The sequence below is a fragment of the Cebus imitator genome, unplaced genomic scaffold, assembly GCF_001604975.1.
Source record: "Cebus imitator isolate Cc_AM_T3 unplaced genomic scaffold, Cebus_imitator-1.0 Scaffold77, whole genome shotgun sequence".
Taxonomy (NCBI): domain Eukaryota; kingdom Metazoa; phylum Chordata; class Mammalia; order Primates; family Cebidae; genus Cebus; species Cebus imitator.
The window spans coordinates 3,117,405-3,138,864 of NW_016107392.1; the positions used below are offsets into that span (position 1 = coordinate 3,117,405).

Consider the following 21,460-nt stretch of genomic DNA (forward strand, 5'->3'; position numbering starts at 1 on the left):
ACACACACACACACACACACACACACACAGAACAAACCACCAGACAGGAAATCAAGAGCCCTAGAAGTGAGTAGTATTGACTTGTGGTGATAAAAGTATATTTTGACACATTTCAAATCATAAATAACTCATGGACTTTAACTTGCATGACTAATAGCTCAGCTCAGGGTAAATGCTTATCTACAACTTAAACGACCTCTTTCTAAGGAGTCCATAACATTTGGTGAATTATCCCATGGTGAGTAGTCTTTTTAAAGGAAAAAATACGCTGTCTCCTTTATGATGCGCAGTATGTGGATGCTCATTTTTACAGTCTTTTCCCGTATGTTAATGAGGAAGGGCTGCATATCCGCTCAGGGTTGTTCTAGTCTCCCCTGCTCACCTCCTTCCCCCTGTTTTTAAATCTAAGACACATTGGAGACACGCTTAGTTGTCAACACTAGGATAGAATGTAACCCCGCTTTCCTATGAGCTGTTAGTCATTAGTCGTGTATTTGCTAGGTTCAGCTGATCTGATGCTTAATCATATTTTATTCAGTATTTATCCAGATGCAGGTCTTGCTATAATTAGTTAGTGGTATCTGTGCCTCTACTCTTTGAAGCACAGCTGATTCCTTTTAAATCCCGATGTTCGTGGTAAAGGATTAGGGAAATCTGTGTCCAGAAAAATTCACAGACATCTGAAGTTTGAAATCTTAAAGCATGGAGGCTCCTGGGATTAGATTTAAATTCTGTTCTTAGGTATTTGACAAAGCAGTAAGGTAATGAATGAAAAAGTAAAAGTGATGTTATAGAAAATTTGCTGAAATATTTTTTTCTCTGTATGTCTGTGTTCTTTAGAGGGTAGCAGAAAGTCAGGGAACCACTAACATGCTTTGTATTTCTATTCTAGCAGAATATATATTAGCTTAGTGTACTGGATAAAAGTAATGAGGAGACAAATTGTCACCCAGGGGGTTCCTTATTGATGAGAAATATTCCCTTATGTTCTCTAGGGTTTTTTTTTTTTTAAGAACCCATTAAATTTAAAATATGATTTCCAGATTACTATGGAAATAACAAATTTAAATTTCAAAAATAGAAGCGATAAGAAAGACTGGAAGCTTCATGTATTAAAACTAACTTGAAAAAATATGAATTTCTAGATTAAAAGTAGTAATATTGTTTTTTTCTCTGTGTGTATTTAGTTCTTACAGTCCAAACTTCCTGCTGTATTAACAAGAATATTTTACTTTCATCCGTATAATTCATTTGGTTTAGTATAATTTTTCAAGCATATATTATAAGCTTTTTGGAAACATTTACATTTGGTCTTACATATTCACAGAGAAGTAATCTGACTAAAATCTGAGATTTGTAAGTATAATTAGCAAAATTTTCACTCAGGGGACTTTAAAATGTTTTCTTTGCATCCGTTTGTATTCATTCAGTAAATGTATTACATGACTCCTATAGGGGTTTCCATGTCTAATAGCTGAGGTGACAAAGAAAATAAGACACAGTTCTTGGAATCTGCATTCTAGTAAAAGTAGGTTACTAAATTGTATTAGACAATGGTGTAGTCAGTGTCACGTGCATGGCAAGAAAAGTGAATATAGGACCAATGGGGTCATCATAAAGGGACTGAAAGACTGTACCAGGGTTGGCATGGAGAGCTAATGAAAGTTGACACTTGAATGATGTAGCAAAGGATGGGTAGGTGTTGTCCAGGTATATAGGCATGGGTGGGAGTTTGGGTGAAGAGCATTTCCAATATCAAGAGCAGCGTGAGCTAAGATATGAAGAGAGTCTAAGAACCAAACCCTGAACTGGGTTTGTCCAGGCATTGGCTGTGTGCAGGGCTGAGGGGTGAAGGCGACAGGATAGGCAGGAACCTGGTCAAGAAGCTGGAGCCAGCCAGCTGTCCTTGTATTTTGTGTAGTAAGTGCTGGGGAAAGATACCATCCTCAATTTACTATTGGAAAGGAACCCTCTGGAAGGTGTGTAGAGGCAGGAGTAGGGAGTGTCAAAGCTGAGAGAGAGACCAGCTGCGGGGTCGTTTCTTGAATCCAGGATGTGGCTCACTTGGAAGCCATGTAAGGACAGCGAGTGTGGAGGAGGAGGACCAGGCTGCAGGCATCTCCAACTCTGTGACCAAGTGGATGTGGGAGTGGAAGAGAGCTGAGGGCTTCCAGGTTTCTGGCAGCACTGACATGGTTTCGATTTGGAAGGGAAGGTTACATTGTCCAGACTAACTCAGAGCAGTGTTAATGTTTAAGGAAAATTCTTTCTCTTCAACTTTTTTCTACATTTGCAACACCTGTGTCTTATACTACGTTTTATGCGTTCTTGAACCTTGATTTTTATTCTGAATGAAGACCATTGGTCTCAGCAGTTCCTGTGTTTGTTTTCAGGCGATATGAGTCTCATCCAGTCTGTGCTGATCTGCAGGCCAAGATTCTCCAGTGTTACCGTGAGAACACACACCAGACCCTCAAATGCTCTGCTCTGGCCAGCCAGTATATGCACTGTGTCAATCATGCCAAACAGGTAGGTGTGCCAACCAGGCCAGTGGGGGCACTGGGCAAATAGCTGGATGACCTGAGGCAGTGGTGAGGACTTAGTGGACCAATCTGTGTGAAAAAGCTTTATAAGCCCTAGTCATCATCGTCAAGAATTACTGTGATGAGTTGGTTAGGGCATAACTTCTATCCAGATCATTGTCAAAGAGCCCATTATCTTCCTTGTGTTCAACTCGTTTATTTACAGAAAAAAAGGATTCTACTAAGATTATATTTTTCTCCACTTGCGCTGAACTTTTCTCTTCTAATCATAAGGTTCTCAGGGTCATGCCTCATACTTTTAGGCCACTATTTAGAGCCAGCGAGGAGGATACAGATTAAGAGCTGGCAGCTTTGGGCCCAAGAGCAGCAGGTAGAGTCATGCAGGGGCCAGGTGAAAACAACAGCAAAAAAAACCCCATTCAGTCACTGTCCAACCCTTCTGATAGAGTTGACCTAATTGGACAAGGAAAGGGAAACCAGAGAGAGCATTTAAAAAATAATTTCCACTGCTTTTACAGACCATAGCCATATTCTTCTCTTGACCCTTCGTATCAGAAAAATATGATATTCGCAGGACGTGCATTTTCTCTAATTTATGTACTTTAGAAAGCTAATGAATGATAAACCCTGAAGCAAATTATCAGTTCTAGCAGGTCACATAATTGCCTATCATTTAACCAATTTAACAGTTGGGTATAGGTTGTTCTGAGAGGCGGAAATTGTTGGAAACCTTGATTCCCTCTGCTGACAAACTCCATAGATTTGACCTTCGAATCCAACTAAATCTAGCGTTTGAGTTACACAGCATGCCTTTCTGCAGTCTAATTTGCTCTAGTTAGAATAATATCACTTGGTGTAAATTTTTAGACTCTCTAAATATCTGACAGGAGGATTAGTATTGTCTGGATAGCTGGAAAATAACAGTAACATTAGTGGAAAAAATATAATCAAGATTTGTTAAAAGCATTTGTTGCCCTTAAAAGCCTAGTGGCTTGCAGCTTTTTTCTGTTTCTTGCTTGTAGCAGCACTTGTGTAACTCTTAGTAGTATGCACGGGATCCTTTTCTTTAAAGGTCTTTGGTAGAAGCAATGTTGCTAATGTTAAGTTAGTACATTCTCTTTGTCGCAAACAGCTTCTGATACGCTCTTAACAAACCCCAGCCTTCAATATGAATACGAACTGAAGGACTTAGGACTTACAGGTTGGTTCATGGATTTTTCTAACTTGAGAATAGTGCCTTTTGAGGTGGCAGTCTGTGGAAAAGAGGGGCTGTGACAAAGTGTGTATTTCAATGCTGGTCTCCAGCACACGTGCCTACTTCTGCTGTGTGATTTGTGACGTTACCAAAGTGGCAGCTGCAGGGGCATGGGGAGTATCGACCCCATCCTGCCTGTCTGGGTTGTGTTGAATCATCTACATAGTCCTGTGAGATCCATGGTACATATTTATAGGATAAAGCAGAGTTAACTTGTGACAAAATCAAATATGCCACATGGCACGATAGGGAGTTAGAATCTGGAAGACCTGAGTTTGTACCCTCTCCTTTGCCTAGCTCTGTGACCTTGGGGCTTGAGTTTTCTCATCTGTGAATTGGGGTCATGTTGTGAGGATTACTTTGATATAAAGTATTCAGTCAATCTAATTTCCCCCCTTCTTTCCTCAGTTGCATTATTGTGCTGAAATTTACTAAACAGCTCAGCCAAAAGCATCAAATTATTATTAGTGATTTCAAAAAAGACCCTCTTTTTTTCCCCCTCACTCTCCAATCTGTTATTTTCAGGTAATATGTTTAGAGTGCCTACGGTTCTCATGGCTCTTGTATTCAGTTATTAGGAGGTGTATAATACAAGTTAATGTTAAAAAGATAGAAGCCCTCAAACCTTTTTTCCTAAGATGGGCGACATTGAAATGGATGAGAGCCAAGAAGTAGCACCACCTCACATTTCTGCAGTCGTTAGGATTGCAAGGTCATTACACATCCATTCTTTTACTTGTTGTTGTTTTTTATTTTTTTTTTATTTTTTTTATGACAACCTGAGATGTAAATAGAGATGGTTTTATTTTCACCATTTTCCAGTTGAGAGCATTGAAACTTAGGGAAGTCACGATAGTAAATTTAATAGCTAGACCAAGATGTACCTTGCTGTAGAAACAAAAGATTTCAAAATACATAAGTGGCGTTTGGTTTTCGAGTGGGCAGGTTTGTGAAGGGGCATCCAGCCATCATCCACTAATACAGAAGTAAGGCAGTAAGGGAAAGAGAAAGTGAAAACGCTAGAGCGAGGGCAAAGAATGGGAACTATCTAACCAGCAGGTGACAGCGTCTGAAGGTCACACGTGGGGATTGGGTTGATGAAGCCCGTGATGAGAGGGGCAGCTTGGCACTGCTCCGTTTTAAGATCGTGCCACGAGGTCAGAAGGAGCTTCTGTCAGTGTTTCATGAGCAGTTACTTTCCCTCCAATACCAGGTTGCCCTTTTGCTCTTTGTGAATTTAGTCTAGCCTCGTGACCCCAACTGTGCCGCTGTTGTTAGAAGAGACTCCAGCAAGATACGTGGTCCCAACAGCCTATTTTAGCAGCTCCTCGTGGGCCAACTCTCCTTATGTTTCCTGTTAAATCCAGAGAACAAGTTGGACATGCTAAACATGGAAAATCCTCAGCACAACAACAAGCTGTTAGGATGTGTTGTCCATATCTGACACACAGTGCAAGGATTTCCCCATGGAATAATTCCAGTGGCTAAGCCCACTCCACTCTTAAATGACTCATCAGATTGGCCTTTCACTGGTTCCCTGGGGCATTGTCCTGGAGACTAATAGATTTTACTGATAGGAAAATTTCCAGATACTCCTTAGCCTTACTCTTCCTCTCTACTTATTTTTCCACTTACTCACATGAGTCTTTCTTCAGCTGTTCTCAAACGATTTCTCATGAGTTGACATGAGACATTTAGACTGTTATTTCTAGTATATTAAGTTATGTGTTCTTCATGAGAGTAAAGAGATATTAAATTGCTATAATTATTACTCCTAAGACTTAAAAGCTACCGGCTGGCTATATGAGATGCAGCATTTAAAAATGAAGGAGATCATCGGCTGATACATGCTTCTTTGTCTTTTACTTCTCTTATCTGCTTAGCCTCATTGAAGTAGGAAAGACTGCAAACAAACCTCTCGAACACCGAACTGGGAAGAAGTGCTGATTTATTTCGCCAGGAGCTGCGGCAGGTGAAAATACCTTAACAGCCGAGCTCTCCAACAAAGAAAATCTTTGCCCTTTTAAAGGCTTACAACTCTAGAAATTACATTTGAAAGGGTCTTGATCCATGAAGTAGGCGTGGGTTACATGATGTAGGTGAGGGTCTGATCACGTTTAAGTAAAAGCAATGCCTTCTGGAAAGATTCCTCCGTGCCATATCTGTGATCTAGAGATGGGACTGTGGTTAGCAGTAGGGGTCTTATCCTTAACGTGGCCGGAGGTGCCAACCGGCCACTCCTCTAGCGGACTTCTAACTGTTCCTTTTGAGCAATGTAGAAGGCTGACGGGGAAATGGCCTTAGAAGCTGAAGAGGATTAAGGGTCTCCTTCCTCATCATAACTTTCTCAAGCTCGGCAAGATTGGATTGCCATTGATACCTGGTTCCCATCCTATTTTGCTACACCTGCCTTACAGGAGAAATAGAAAGGAGGGGGAATGGGAAGCCACAGTATTTGCTCAGGAGTAAACCAAAATGTGCCCAAGTTCTGTTTTTTAAAAAAGGAGAAGGGTGTCACATCCGCATTACCTCCGGAGCAGTGCCCTGGGACATACCACTTCTCTGCTATTTACTTGCAGAACTGGGCTGCATTGGGAGGAGCCAGTCTAAGCATTTCAGCTTTTCCCCAGCCCTGCTGCTATTGACAGAAAAGTGCAGAAGCTGGCTGGACCCTTATGGGACGTTCTGTGTTCACTGGGAGGGTGGGGTTTCTGGGAAATGCTGTTGCTACCATCCTAATCTAATTATAGTGACTTGAGCTTCAGTTGCTTTGATAAATTGAACGTTTGAACCAGGCGATCCATGAGGGCCATCTAGCTCTGTTATTCCAGGACTGATTCTGCTTTCATATATAGAGAGCAAAAGGTGGTATGCGTAAGCATGCCTGTTCATAGTCAGATGAAGAGACACGGCCTGTTTGAGAAAAGCAGCACCTCTTCTTTTGAGACCTCCAGTATTTGTGCCTTTGCCTCTTAAATGTTGCTGTCCACCTTAAACGTTCACTTGGGAAGAACACTTGCATTTCTGATGGGAGTGCTGCTGCCTGGCCTCCCACTGCTGCAGACCCTTTCTTTGAGGTTCATACTCCTGACAGCCCTGGGGAAGCCAAGGTGGCAGAAAGAACTGGGAGGGAATAGAAACAGTTTCACAGTTTTTCCAAAGTCAGTGAAGTGAAAAACAGCTGTCTCTGCGCTGGCTGGCAGAATGTAGCCTTTTGCCGGCTAATAAAGGCCATTAGAAAATGCAGCCTCCCTCCAGCCAGCCGTGAGCCTCTCCTGGATCATAATGCCTTTCATCCTGTGACATACAGGCTGTGGGAGGCGAGGGATTCTTAAAACAGAGCAGGAAGCCAGGAACCAGGAGCCTGTCAACCAAGGGCAAACTGGAACCAGAAGCAAGGACCAACCCCAGGAGATGTCCAGGGGACAGAGGTCACTGTGGGACCTGAAGTGAGATGATGGGTCAGCCAGGGGTCCCCCAACCACAGCAGAAGTTTCAGTCAGTAAGCAGGCAGTGGGGCAGGAGCCGTGCCTGCAGTGAGCCCAGCTCACAATAAGGACATCTTGTAAGTGAGACAAGCCCACCTGAGACCTGCATGCTTCCTGCTGATCTCTTTGGAGAGATCAGAAAGAAACCTGGCAGCAGGGAGGAGCATGGGGTCAGGACCCAGTAAATGAGGCTAGATCCTAATGTGGCAGCTCTCCACCTTAAGGCTAGTGCACCCAGTTGTCTAGATATTTCTGAAACATCATTGACATCTCCAGTATCTGGTTGGCTTCCTGAGTCAGAGCCTCAGGGTCAGTGCATGTGGAGGAATTTGCCCCGGCACAATTTCTGTCCACCTTCTGAAGGACAGTGCATTTCATCTCCCCTGTGAATTATATTTGTATTAGACCAGGAGTCAGTGCTCCTAAGTCTGTGACATATTTTGAGTATGAAGGGGTCCTGAAAACATAGTAGTAGCTTTTGCTTAGAAATCAAGATTCTTGAAAGAAAAACCTATTGCCAGAGCACGCTATATGTTATCATTGTTTTCAGATGAGCTCTACATTAGATGCAAATGATTTAGTAGACTTATAGGCTGTTGGAGCTAAAAGGACGGTAGAGATCATGTAACCCAACCTCATTTTTTCATGTGCAAAAATTAGCTTCCAGAAAATTTAAATGATCTGTAGAAGGGCAGAACCCAGACCAAACAGCTCACTCTTAAATTCAAAACCAGGATATTTTCCTTATAGTATCAGATTGCCCTTAGAGCCCATTGGCCTGAATTGCATTAAAGGTCTTAGGCCTTTCAGAGGTCCTGCCAAGTCCTTATTTTCCATCTTTTGGGAGATGGGGAGCTGTCACTTCTTGCAGGTCAAAACTACCTGGCAGAGGTCTCATCAGACCAACCCTAGGAATGAATCTTTAGCTTAGGAACATATTGGAAGATGATGTGGAAAGAGGCTAGAAGCCCTGAAAGAGATCCTCTTCCCCTCTTCTCTTGTTCCCATTGAAACAGTAGGTGACCCCAGCCCCTGGCTAGCTCAGAGCTGCGGCCAGACCCTCCCTTGGTGCTACTGCTGCCAGTCAGTCTGCTTCCCTCCCCTGACCCACATCAGGGTTCCCCCTGATGTACACAGTGGCCACTTTCAGAGAGCACAAAGATAATCAAGAAGGTGAACTTTCTGGGAAGCCCTCCAGGAGCGTGTTTTTATTGTGTTCGAAAGCTGCTTTATCATCATCACCTGATGACATTTACTAATCGCCCAGCTGCGATGCTGGTTCACAGGGTGACTGACGCGTGGGTATTTCATAATAGGTTTCCCATCTTTTGGTAGGGCGGCCCTTTGAATTAGAGTCACATCAAAAGGAAACAAAATTCCAAACTTAAATTTCTTACCCCAGCCTCTTCTCTCACAGGAATCCTTTTCTAAACCACTTTCTGAGAGTAATCGTTGCTTCGTGACATTTTCTCTTTTTTTAAATTTGAGTTTAATAGAATTATTATTACCATGGTAATAGATTTTCATTTTTCTTAATAGGCATTTCTTTTCTTGTGTTCGTCCTTCATAGTTAGAACTGCAGTACATTAGTGTTTTGTCTGTTGTTGCAGCCAGCTGTATAAATAGTTAATTACTTGTAATTTACTATTTATACAGTTAATTTGAATATCATACAGAGCATTTGTCATAGAAGATAGAAAGCAAGATCCAGGCAGAAAAAGTTAACTTGTATTTCCTCCAAAGCAGGAGGAACAAAGAACAAACAGCTCTTGCTGCAGGGAATAGACACATATTGAAAACAAAGTAAGTTAGCTAATCAGATTTCCAGGTAGTGAAGAACAGTACTTGGTGCACAGGCAGAGCTCCCTTTGTGCTTCCCATAAATTCAATTTATGGATTACTTTTCCTTCCTGTCTCATGCACAGTTTTCTCATTCTGTCTTTTTCCTTGTTGAAGCGCCAGTGTCTCCCACTCCCCACTTTTCCTGACCCTCCTTAGTAAAACTCATGTCTTGATACCAGGTCTGTACCAGGACACATCTCCACTTTCATTTTTCCACGTTTAAGTAAACCTTCCTGCTTCCCTCCCCAGCTTTGTGAGGCCTGAAGTCTTGGTGAGGTGCTGGGTAAGCTCATCCGGAGACAAGCACTCAATGGTATCTTAAAAAAAACAAACCGCTTTTATTCTCTTCATGATAATTGGTTAGCAACCCAGGATTGCCCTCATTTCTCTTAAATTATCCACACAGCCAGCATCTGGCATGCTGCTATGATAGTCAACCCCTCCAAGACAGCCGTGATTCAAAAATCAGTTGATGAGATTACATAACAAAAATATTTGAGGCAAGTGGTTAGGATCGTTTTTTAATAAGCGGAAGTGACATGCAATCTCAGGCCTCCAGGGGCGCTGTTCTTATTTGTGAGCTACCAGTTCTTCAGTGGCTGGAATGAGAAAAAGACTTGGGAAAAGAGCAGTGTTCATGCCTGAACCACACTGTCCTTTTGGTGATTTACCCAGCTGTTTATAAAAGGAGTTTCTGCAAGCCCAAATCCGTAAATGATGAGCAAAAGCAAGGAATTTCTTTCTCCACATTAAGTGTTAGCAGTTCCTTAAATGAAGGAAGCAATTTTTTATAACTTGCGAAGCTTTTCCCTCATTCTTTAGGGAATTTCCTATGTTAATTTATGCAGTGTCAAATTTATGCAGTGTTGAAATTCAGCCCAACAGCAGCTACTTACAGAACCAATACAGAGACCGTAGGAGAACCTATAAGGTGGAAGCTGAATAACACAGACCCCACCAGACCTACGGATCCCTCTAGCCAAAAGCCCTGCAGTCTGAGTTGGAGCAGGTTTCATTGCAGATCTGGAATATGATAATAAAACCCAGAATGTTTGACAGATGAATTTATCTTTTTAAAAATTCAACCTGCCATTGTGTTTGTTCATGTCTCTGATAGAATTGAGACGGTTTTGTACCACCTCTGCCACCCTTTGGTAGCAAGTGAGTGCAGTTTGACAAAATGTTTATAGATCAGCCCTGGCACTTTCCTGTGGTCCCACGTGTCCTCAAGGAGTCGCCACGAATCAGCTGAACCACTGTGCTATCTTTGAGGATTAGAATTGTAATACGTGTAACAGGGTATTTTGTGAATGTGGTTAAAGGGGTTATTAAAATGTTATTTCCTTGGGTGTCTTTATGTGAAACTGGGCTGCTTATCCTCAGACCAGCCAGGCCCCATCCTGTCTGTCCTTCTGAAAGAGAGTCTAACATTCTTAGCGTGATATGATTTGGCTGGAAAATTACCCATCTGTATTTGGTTGAGTTTGCAAGGTGATTATGGAAACAATCTCTAGACTTTCGAAAAACACTCTAACTGCTGCTTTCATTAAGTTTTGGTGGCTGCAGATTATTTTGCAATATTTGAAAGGAGGTGCATTGTTATGTGGTTATCCTTATAAACCTAAGACCAAAATTGTAGAGTGGGGCATGACTGTAATCTTGGCCAGGCAGATGACAGCTCACTCCCATCAGTGTGTTGAAGAAAGCAGTGAATCCATAACCCCCCAAATGCAAATTCCAAAGTAGCATCATTTATAAAGAGATCACTTTCTTCAGTAACTGAATTTCCTTAGATAGGTTCAGTATAGATCTGGTTTGTACTGACTTCTGTTTTGTGTTTAATAAAGCATGATGTAATGAGGTTGTCTATATATCTGGAACTTATAGAACGTATCATCCATGTAATTGGAGAGACTCACACAGATCAATTCACTCGTGGGTGAGCATAGCTGAGATGCTGTGACTGCCAGGTAGTGTCTCTTACGTGGTGGGTGCTCAGGGTGTTATTTTCCCAACGAACATGGAGCTTATGCCCCACATTCCAGTGTGAGTTCTCACAGGACCACTCTCTGCTGAGCAGAGTCTTCCTCTGCACCTACTTTGTTTTTTCTGTTTTCTCTAAAGGCATCTAGCTTTTCTAATTTACTTTCTGTGTGACAGAATCATTGTTTTTCTGACCACTCTCTGTGTGTTATGTCTAAGTTGGCCTGCCTTTATATCTGTTCTTTTGTACCCTATGGATATCCGTAGGGCTTCTTAGAAACCTATATATCTGGAATTTATAGAACCTATTCCACAGACTTCTACAGAAACTTACAATGATGGACACTTTAGGATAATCTAGCCACCCTTTGCTCCTAAGACCCAAGAAACCATCTTGTTTGACTTCTACTCTTTTTGTTCTGTCCCCTTCATTTCAATTATTTTTAAATTTTTGACCCTAAATCTTTGTGTCCAGAGACCTTTGATGTCAGAAGGCCTGCAACTTCCTTCTAGACATTTCCATTTGGGCTGTCTCACCCAAAATTGTCTCTCAAACCCACACTTTAAGTCATCCTTCTTCCCAAGCTCCCATGGATTTCTCCATTTCTCTTGGTGACCCCATCACTGTCCTTGTCACCGAGGATCCTCCCATACCTCAGGTGTCACCGTCTCCCTTTTTCTTCCCATGTAGCTCTAGTTCTTGTCTCCACGCTTGTCTGGTTTCTAACCTGCCTCCTCCTTGGCCTTCCTGCCTGCAGACTCCCCTCTGTTGGATTCATCATGCCAAGGATGTCGGGTTAACCTTCCTACATGCCGTTCTCCTCTTTAAAAGCATTCCTCCTTGTTTTCTGTGGCTAGGACATGTCCCCAGGCAGGACATGTTCAGCCTGGCGACTGTCCTGGGCCCTCCTTCCACCCTTTCTCTTGAGCAATTCTGAGCGTGTCATTTCTTCCAGCGAGGCCTCTCCCTTCAGGATTCCATATGTGCTGGGCTTGCCCCCACCCTCTGAATCCTGGCCACCACTTTCTCTCTCCCCTCATTCCTCTCAGTCCCACCCTAGTCCTCCACCTGTATTCGATCCATGGTGGAAGGTCCTTGGAGAAGCCTTCCCTGCTCGCTCCAGCTACAGGCTTGCTCTCTGCGCCAGGCAGAACAGTTCCTCTTGTGAGCTGTCACCATCTCTGGAAGGGGACACAGAAACTGGGAAATGGAAAAAATTACTTTCTATCAGATACTGTTTTGTTCCTATTAAATATTACATTGTTTACACAATAAAATAAATGTTAGCATGTATTTAGCAAATAAATAAAAATTAGCAAATTGTTACCTTTTATTAGTCCTGAATTTTCCAGGGGTGTATGTATTAGTTTCCCCATAGCAGGTAACCAAGTGCAGCAGTGCCTGGTGGGAGCTCAGTGGAGAACTGGGTATGTGGATGGCTGGAAGGTGAGGGCTGGTGGGAGGCAGGCGGGAACGGATGACCTAGAGGCAACCTCGGCCTCACCTTGCCTCTCTGAATGATTGCAAATCTAGACAGGAGAGTATCACTTTTTTCTTCTTAAAGACCTCTAAAAGTGGGCTGGGCACGGTGGCTCATGCCTGTAATCCCAGCATTTTGGGAGGCTGAGGCGGGTGGATCACCTGAGGTTAGGAGTTCAAGACCAACCTGGCCAAGATGGTAAAAGCCCATCTCTACTAAAAATACAAAAATTAGCCATGAGTGGTGGTGGGCGCCTGTAATCCCAGCTACTCGGGAGACTGAGGCAGAGAACTGCTTGAGCCTGGGAGGCGGAGGTTGCAGTGAACTGAGATCGTGCCACTGCACTCCAGCTTGGGTGACAGAGCGAGACTCCATCTAAAAAAAAAAAAAAAAGGAGTCAGCATACCTCGATTTCAGCTGGTTATAGAGTTTTCATCTGGTAGTTAAGAATTCTTGCTGTCTACCTCCACATCCCCCAAATAAATAACTAAATAGAATGTAGGGACCATTTCTGCAATCTGGGACAATCTGGGAATAGGTACTTATCTGTGTAGCTCTGTCCAGCCTCATGAGCACATGAACATCTGTGTTCTCCCTCTCTGGGGGGGAATCTTATGTTTCTCTTTAATGAAGAGATTCCCTCTCAGAGCCTTTGGAGTTGGGGTTTGATCCCCACCCTGCCTTGGCCATAGCTTTCCCCCAATCACTGCATCTACCAGCTGTAATCCCAACATTTCCAAATGCCCCTACCAGGAGCACTTTTGCTTTCTACATGAGACAGAGTCTTACTCTGTTGCCCAGGCTAGGGTGCAGTGGCGCAATCTCGGCTCACTGCAACCTCCGCCTCCCAGGCTCAAGCAGTTCACTGCCTCAGTCTCCCGAGTAGCTGGGATTACAGGCACCCACCACCACACATGGCTAATTTTTGTATTTTTAGTAGAGATGGGCTTTTACCGTCTTGGCCATGTTGGTCTTGAACTCCTAACCTCAGGTGATCCACCCTCCCTGGCCTCCCAAAATGCTGGGATTACAGGCATGAGCCACCGTGCCCAGCTCACTTTTAGAGGTCTTTAAGAAGAAAAAAGTGATACTCCCCCGTCTAGTTCTGCAACCATTCAGAGAGGCAAGGTGAGGCCGAGGTCGCCTCTAGTTCACCCGTTCCCGCCTGCCTCCTTCCAGCCATCCACATACCCAGCTCATGGCTTGCTGCAACCTCTGCCTCCTAGGCTCAAGGGATCCTCCCACCTCAGCCTCTCGAGTAACTGAGACTGCAGGCACACACCAGCATGCCCAGCTAATGTTCGTATATTTGGTAGAGATGGGGTTTCACTGTGTTGCCCAGGCTGGTTTCAAGCTCCTGGGCTCAAGTGATCCACCCACCTTGGCCTCCCAAAGTGCTGGGATTACATGTGTGAGCCACCACGCCCAGCCTTATTGGGATTTTCAACCTGTATGGTGGTGAGAGGGATCATTTAAAGATCATATCTGATAAAGCAATGGTGTTGGTCAAAGGAGCAATATTTTGAGAACAGGAAGCATATGCCTTTTATGTGTTTTAAAAGTTAGATATTTGAAAAGCAATACAAATCATACTAAATAGTTACTGCCATTTGTTTTCTGCCCTCTCCTGGTGGTAAAACTTACTCTCTCTGTTTCTCTTACAGAGCATGCTTGAGAAGGGAGGATAACAACACAGAACAAGCAAACACCATCAACGTTAATTCCAGAGATGGAACATTTTTTTTCCTAGTAAGCAAACAACCCATTTGAAGAGAAGACCACTAATGAGAAGACCACTAAAGAGAGACACCAGAGAATGGATTCAACAGAATCATTTCACATTTTGAACAGTGGCAATTTGAAGGGCCAAAGCCTTGACCAGGCGTCAGTCATTAAAGGACACCCCTCAGTATTAGTAAACCCTCTTATGACGATTGAAAGAGAAGGGCAGCCTTCTCCACCTTTTGGTACTTTCTGTTCAACTTCCACTGACTATAAAATGTTTCTCTTCTGAGGGAGCCCCATCATTTGGTGAAGCTCCACCCTAACAAAATGGGATATGTGGGGGGCTAAATGAACTGGAGTGGGGCGAGGAGAGAGTCAGAAAACATCGCTCTTGGGGCAGCAGTGCGGGGTGGAATTGTCTAGGCTGCGGGATGTTGGTTTTGTCTCTCTTTCTTTTCTTCTTTGCTTATATAAGAGCAATTTCATTTTAACTTACTATGGCGATCATACAGGCAAGAAGGCAAAAAGGAGCGAAAATGTACCTCTTTTACTGGAATAATGTTTATGATTACAAGTGAGATAAGGTATTTTTATCAATATGAAGGCAACCTTGGCTGATATAACCTCGGTAGTGAATACTGACATCTTTACTTCACTCACTATCCATAATAAATATATTTTCTGACAAAGACTCGCATTGTAGCTCCACGCCTCACACATTCCTTTGGCTGGGTTACATGGCTATGTTTATGGGAATTGAGCTGATTTTTATTGTTAATAATTTGCATTTGTGCTGTGCCTTTCCTCTCAAAGGCTCCAGAGCATTTCGCAGAGCCTCCAACAGGCAAGTGATCCTTGTAACTCGCCTCTCAGGTAGGTAGAATTCGGGAAGATCTTTACAAATGGTATTAACCTTCCTTTCTTTGGGATGACTTAAGTCATCCTGCCTGGGGCAAGAACTAGATTAGATAACATTGGTTGGGACCTTCTGACCCCGTAATACTACAAAACGTTTAGAGAAAATTAGGTTTTTTTCCTCTTTCCAATTTATCAGGACTTCCTGATTATAACTCTCCCTTTTTTACCAGGAGTTGAATGAGTGGAAATAAGTAGCCACACTGAAGCTAAATGGGAAGGTGCTTTGGGGAAACAGCAGGAAAGTAGCAGTGCTCTGTGATATCCTTTAAGTGTCTTTTGTCATGCAGGATTTTTATTTTATTTTGTTACCAAGCAAGCGTATTACAGGTTCTGTATTCTTAATCAGTGTTCAGATTCTGGCTGTGCTGTGGAATTCACCGCATACTTCTTCAACTGCAAAATGGGGGTAAATGGAAAAACTAACTTTTAGGCTTACGGTGAAGAGTCCAAATGCTTACTCACCACATACGTTTGGTCAGACCCAGTAAATGCTGGTTTGTGTGATGATTCAGTAAACTGGCATTTGGAGCTGGGGGCATAGAACATACTCCCAGGTACCTTTTATTTAAAGTCGGGATGCACCGGTGATGGGCCAGTCTCAGCCATCCCGTGTGAGTGTGCCTGCGGCTGCTCATTCATTCAGGTCCCCAGGTGATGGCTCCCTCCAAGTGACACGTTCATTGACACGTGGGGACATACCTGTTGGCCTAACGTTGATTCTGAGCGACACTGGAGACTCTCCTGCTGTATTTACTAACATGCTCTGTGATGACTGGTTCATGAAGGTTTTTTGTTTGGGTTTTTTTGTTTCTTTGTTTTGTGGGGGCTTTTAGGTTTCTTTTTAATGGCATGAAAGAAGCTGAGTTTTTTTAAGTGTGAATAAGGGTTCACCAGTAACTTGAGGAGCAGCACGTTTTGATGCCATCAGGGTGGCATCCAGGTAGCTGCCTGAGAGAAATGGAAAAACCCAAGAGACACAAAAACAAATGTTTACATGGCGACTTGCTCTGATGTTTGCAAATCAGCTAACTCACAAATTCCCTCCTTTACTGTTTTGTTTTGCAGTTTAGAGCCAAGCACTTGGCACATCCCAGGCTGCCAGTCTTGCCTCTGGCAGGGAAACGCAGCACGGTAGAGTCAGGCGTCTAAAGTGGGCGAAATCCAGGGGAATGGGGGTTGGTTCATCAGGCCGTCTCTCCCTGCATTGCTTATTAATTTATCATTCTGATAAACATGGTAGGTGCAAGAGAAAAGCCAGCGCTTTGGGGAAATAAAGGATGAAAGGATGCCTTTCTCTGCATCCTTGGAGAGTTCCCTGCTGATGGCATCACAGCTCTGCCCGGTCACAGTAACTTTCCAGACTGCTGCTTGGGAAGAATGTTGTGATTTATATGAGGCTGTGGAGTGATACATTCCAATCAGTCAGTTTCCCCGTTAAGTAGAACACACTTTGAACCACAGTAGTTTAGCTCACGAAGCCAAGAAGAATAAAGGGTCTTGAAAGCTGGTCAGAGGTTATCACACTAAACAAATGTTTGATGGACTTCTGGACGACAACTGGGTTGAATCAGCACAGAGTCCTCTTTGAGAAGTGAATAACATTACAGAATACTGGCCAGCATGCACTAGTTGAGAAAAGTATTGACTAATCATGATTAGCAGCAAATGTGGACTGCTAAAAGCCAGACGCCTGTGGCCAGCTGGTCAACCCACAAGACGCCTCCCTACAACAGTTTTTAGCAGTATTTGGCTTAGAACTGAACAGGTAGTCACATATCCTTGACTTCTCGGGCTGAGAAATGGAAAACATGTGGTTCTTCCTGTCTTCCAGCCTGCAGGTATCATTGCTTTTGCCAGAAACCCACATTTTAGTGAGCTGTAGGAGCTGACCCTTTCGAGATTTAAGAATGAAAGCAACAAAATCTCAGATCAGGAGGAATAGGTCAAGAGATCTATTGTACACATGCTGACTGTGGTTAATAATGCTATATGGTATTCTGGAAATGAGTTTTTTAAAGAATTAGCAATTGAACAATTGGAAGGGCCGCAGTAACTTGTGATTCAAACCGAGTTGGAAAACAGTTTAGAGTTAATCCTCTTGCAAAGCTAATGTGAGTGAATGAGTTGATACTACTCATTCATACCCTCACTGCTCTCTCCTGTCTCCCTCTCCCAAGTTTTCTCTGTCTCTGCTTCCTCCTCCCTTCTCTGCCATCTTCATCCCCTCCTTTCACCTCCTCTGTGTGTTTACACTTTTCTCAGCCTCTCCGGCCTCCCTCCAGAGAAGCAGTGACACCAGAGTGCACAGCACATCCCCCCCCCCCGCCCCCGGGCGCTTGACCCAGCTCTGCTCCATTCGTCAATGGGGGCAAGTCACCTCCCTCTGGTCTCACTGTACAGTGGCCTCCTGGGTCCTTTCCATTATGATTTGTGCTTTTTGATGCTTCCCTTCTTTTCTCCGCCAGCCTCCTAAATCTTTTAATCCTATATTTAGCACTTCCTATGGTTTAGTAGTTTCTTATGCTTACAGTTCTTATAAACTGGGTAAATGGAGCTTTTAAATTCTCTAAATAGAAGAAAAACTATATTTGTATTTTGTTCTCTGTGCCCTTGGTGGTACTTTTCCTACAGTTTGTGGTCCCCATTAGATTCTTGTTTTCCGTCAGTGCCCTGAGAGATTTACTCCATGGGCAGTCTACAGCTAGTCTAGGAAGTCACCCTAGGACACGTCACCCATTTGTGCTGATGACACCCACAGTCCAAACCACCCCCAGGATAGGGGACGGTGGTGCCGGTGCTCTGAGGCCTGCACTGGCCAGTGAATACATGCGCTGGCTAAGGAGTCCACAGTTTAGTTTAAAACCTTATTCCTGGCATTTGTTTTAGCTTCTCCCTCTCAACCTTTAAGAGCATGTGGGACTGGCCAGGCACGGTGGCCCACACCTGTAATCCCAGCACTTTGGGAGGCCAAGGCAGGTGGATCACCTGAGGTTGGGAGTTCGAGACCCAGCCTGACAAACATGGAGAAACCTCATCTCTATTAAAAACACAAAATTAGTCGGGCCTGGTGGCGCAAACCTGTAATCCCTGCTACTCGGGAGACTGAGGCAGGGAATTGCTTGAACCCGGGAGGCAGAGGTTGTGGTGAGCTGAGATTACGCTTATTGCACTCCAGCCTGGGCAACAAGAGTGAAACTCTGTCTCAAAAAAAAAAAAAAAGAAGACCATGCAGGATGGAGGAGATTTCAGTGTTTACTCCTTCCCTTGACCCACTTGTTTTCGAGGTACCAACGATAACTCAAGCAACATAAAGGAAATAAAGGAGAGTGATAAGGACCTGTTTACTATCCAGAAAGTAGAACGCAGGCTGGTGGTCAAGGCTGTTCCTGGAGAGGACTGAACGTGGTTCCCACAAGCTCCTTTCACTCTCTAGGAGCTTCATTTTTCCTTTTTTTTTTTTTTTTTAAAAAAAAAAAAAAAAAAAAAAAAACCAGAGTCTCACTCTGTCATCCAGGCTGGAGTACAGTGGCGTGATCTTGGCTCACTGCAACCTCTGCCTCCCGGTTTCAAGCAATTCTCATGTCTCAGCATCCCAAGTAGCTGGGACCACAGATGTGTGCCACCATGCCTGCCTAATCTTTATAATTTTAGTGGAGATAGGGTTTCGCCGTGTTGGCCAGACTGGTCTCAAACTTCTGTCTTCATCTGCCCCCCTTGGCCTCCCAAAGTGCTGGAAGTACAGGTGTGAGCCACTGCACCTGGCCTCTAGGTGCTTATTCTCACTGTACCATATATGAAGAGTCATTAATTCTTCCACTGTAGGTGGGTCAGAGCTGTGTCTATTTTACGATCATCCCCAGCCTGCACATGACCCAGGGAGGCAGGAGTGGTGGGTGATTTTTCAAGCTCAGTGAAATGGGAAACTTCAAGGCCCCGCTTGGGTACTGGGAGGTTGGCCCTGCCCATCTTCCTGGGTGAGCTGTGCTGCTCCTGGATAGCACTGCATTATCCATGGTGGAGGATTGGATTGGCAAAAGAAAAACAAAGTGGGTGTGTTCCCCCATACACTGAATGAGAGTGAGTCACCGTCCTCACCTGGTAAGATTGCTTATGGCTAGGAATTTTGGCCAAAGCACCAGACAGGTTCTGGAACTTTCAATTCCATTACCTTCCAAAGCCCAGAGGCACTAGATCCTGAGTTTGGGAGAGAAATATCCAATCACCTAATTCATTCTCCTACCTCCAGGCTGATGTTTGAATGGAGATGATGGAATTTTATATTTTCTGTTGTGCTCTCTCTCCTCTGTTCCCTCCAGCCTCAATATTGCTGGCAGAACCCCTAAGAAGAGTTGAATTGCTTTAGTTTATGGGAGAAGGCAGAAATCACCCAAATCAAAGGTATCTTCCACTTTTCCTGCCCTTCCAAATAGATCCATGATCTTCTCTAGACCATTATAACATGCCCTTGTATTTCACGGGACGATCCGATGTTAAATCCACTTTGGATTCAGAAAATATGGTCATCATATTGATGCTTTTCAGTTCAGAAAGTTGGAAACTGAAACCATTTCAGTCCCTGCAACTCCTCAAACCAAGTCAACTCTATGTGGCAAACAGTTTTGCTTCAATTTAATGGAGTACTTCAAAACTCTTGCAGTGATTTGGATTAGGTGAGACATCTATACTCTTCAAAGGCTTTCCCGTGCAGAAAAACTTTGCTTACCTACCTTTCTGCCCCGCCCCCATGCCTGTGATAGATAGTGGCTCATGCCTGTGATAGAGATAGTGTCTCTCTCTCCTAGGAGGATTCTTATCAGGCAGTTGGTCATTGTCCCTTTGTTGAGAGGCCAGTCTGCTTTGAGTGTAACCTTGCCTTCAAAGTAAGTTACATTTCTATGATGGCTTTGAAATGCAAGCATGGAAGCCGGAGGTCAGTGGTCAGTTGCAAGGAACCACTCTGCTCTAGCTGTGCGCCTTTCTTCCCAAAGTTGCCCTAGCACAGAGCAGTCTGCCAGAGCTGAACCCCAAGTGGCTCATATTTGGGGAGCCTCCTACGGAGTCCCCTTCCCTGTCAGGCCTGCGCATCAGCCAGGCTATTGCTGGACCCTCCTCGCTGCCCACGGCACAGGTTGAAAGCCTCTGTTCGCTGTCTCTCTCTCTGCCCCTCCTAAGTCGAGGTCGAGGGCCAACTGCCTATTATCTGCTGCTTGTGCAGTCCTAGAGATGAGGGTAAAACAATTTCCTTCATTTCATAGCGACAGGCCATGTTTCTCAGTCAGCATCAAACCAGCAAAGCCACGCCAGCCTACACAGTTTAGCTTGGCTTTGCCTCTCCCTAAGGTAATGCACATCCCGGTCTCAGGAGCATGACCACGAAGTCATTGAAAACGGTATTCAACCTCCAGTTGAAGTGGCATTGTCGTTTTATTTCAAGCTTGGAAGGCAGGCTGCAGAGCAGGAGCTGGGAACTCCACTTCGGCAGAGGGTGAATAGAATGTCGGGTAACCTGCTGGCAGGAGTTTATTTTCAGTCACCTCCGTGTTCTTAAAATGCCTTTGCAGCAGCTGCATGTTAAATGTGAACCCAAAATAAAAGAGCCCACACTCCTCACCCTCAGGTGCTTAACTCCGAACTTGGAAGTATCAGTGACTAAGGCAGAAGGTGTTTTTCTTCTATTGGAAATGAATTTATCAGTGAAGTTAGAAAGATGTTATTGTATAGAAGCAGAAGAGGGGTTATGAATCACTGCTAAGGTGATGATGTTTCAGGAACATCAGAAGATTATTGTCCTGAGTTTTCATAACCACTTTCAACTTCCCCCTCATTAAAGGAAAAGCTTGTTCATTGCCTGTGGCTCAGCATGGACCACTTAGCTCACCACTCCTGCCTTCTCTTGTTCCCAGGAGAAGGGGTTTTTAGCCACAGTACCCTGTCACACTGATATTGCCTGAATCATTGCCTGAGTTCAGCATAGCCTCTGTCTATGAGTATTGTTCCGGGTGTCAGAGATACAGCGGAGAACAGAAAAGGTCCAGACCTCATGGGGTTTACATTCTGGATGGGAGGGAACCATAACCATATGATGTCAGGTAGTGATGCGAGCTATGTGAGATATGAATGCATAAAGAAATGGAGAACTCAGGGAGGGGGAATAGAGGTTTGTGGGGGGTGCTGTGCTATTTTAGATTAAGTGGTGAAAACGCAGCTATAAGGTGATCACATCTG

At 44.0% G+C, this 21,460-nt stretch overlaps 1 protein-coding gene across 5 annotated transcripts in view; it reads left to right on the top strand.

The window, feature by feature from the left end:
• Positions 1-15,019, top strand: part of CHCHD3 (coiled-coil-helix-coiled-coil-helix domain containing 3) — a 296,049-nt gene extending 281,030 nt beyond the window's left edge. For 3 of the 5 annotated variants that reach the window (XM_017532527.2, XM_017532528.2, XM_017532529.2), the window contains 2 exons: positions 2,394-2,529; positions 14,257-15,019. In XM_017532527.2, the coding sequence (XP_017388016.1) occupies positions 2,394-2,529; positions 14,257-14,280 (160 nt within the window). In that variant the 3' untranslated portion in view covers positions 14,281-15,019. Of the gene's footprint in view, positions 1-2,393; positions 2,937-14,256 lie in introns of those variants that run through there. The other 2 variants (XM_017532524.2, XM_017532525.2) reach the window with 1 other exon arrangement.
• Positions 15,020-21,460: the final 6,441 nt, after the last annotated feature.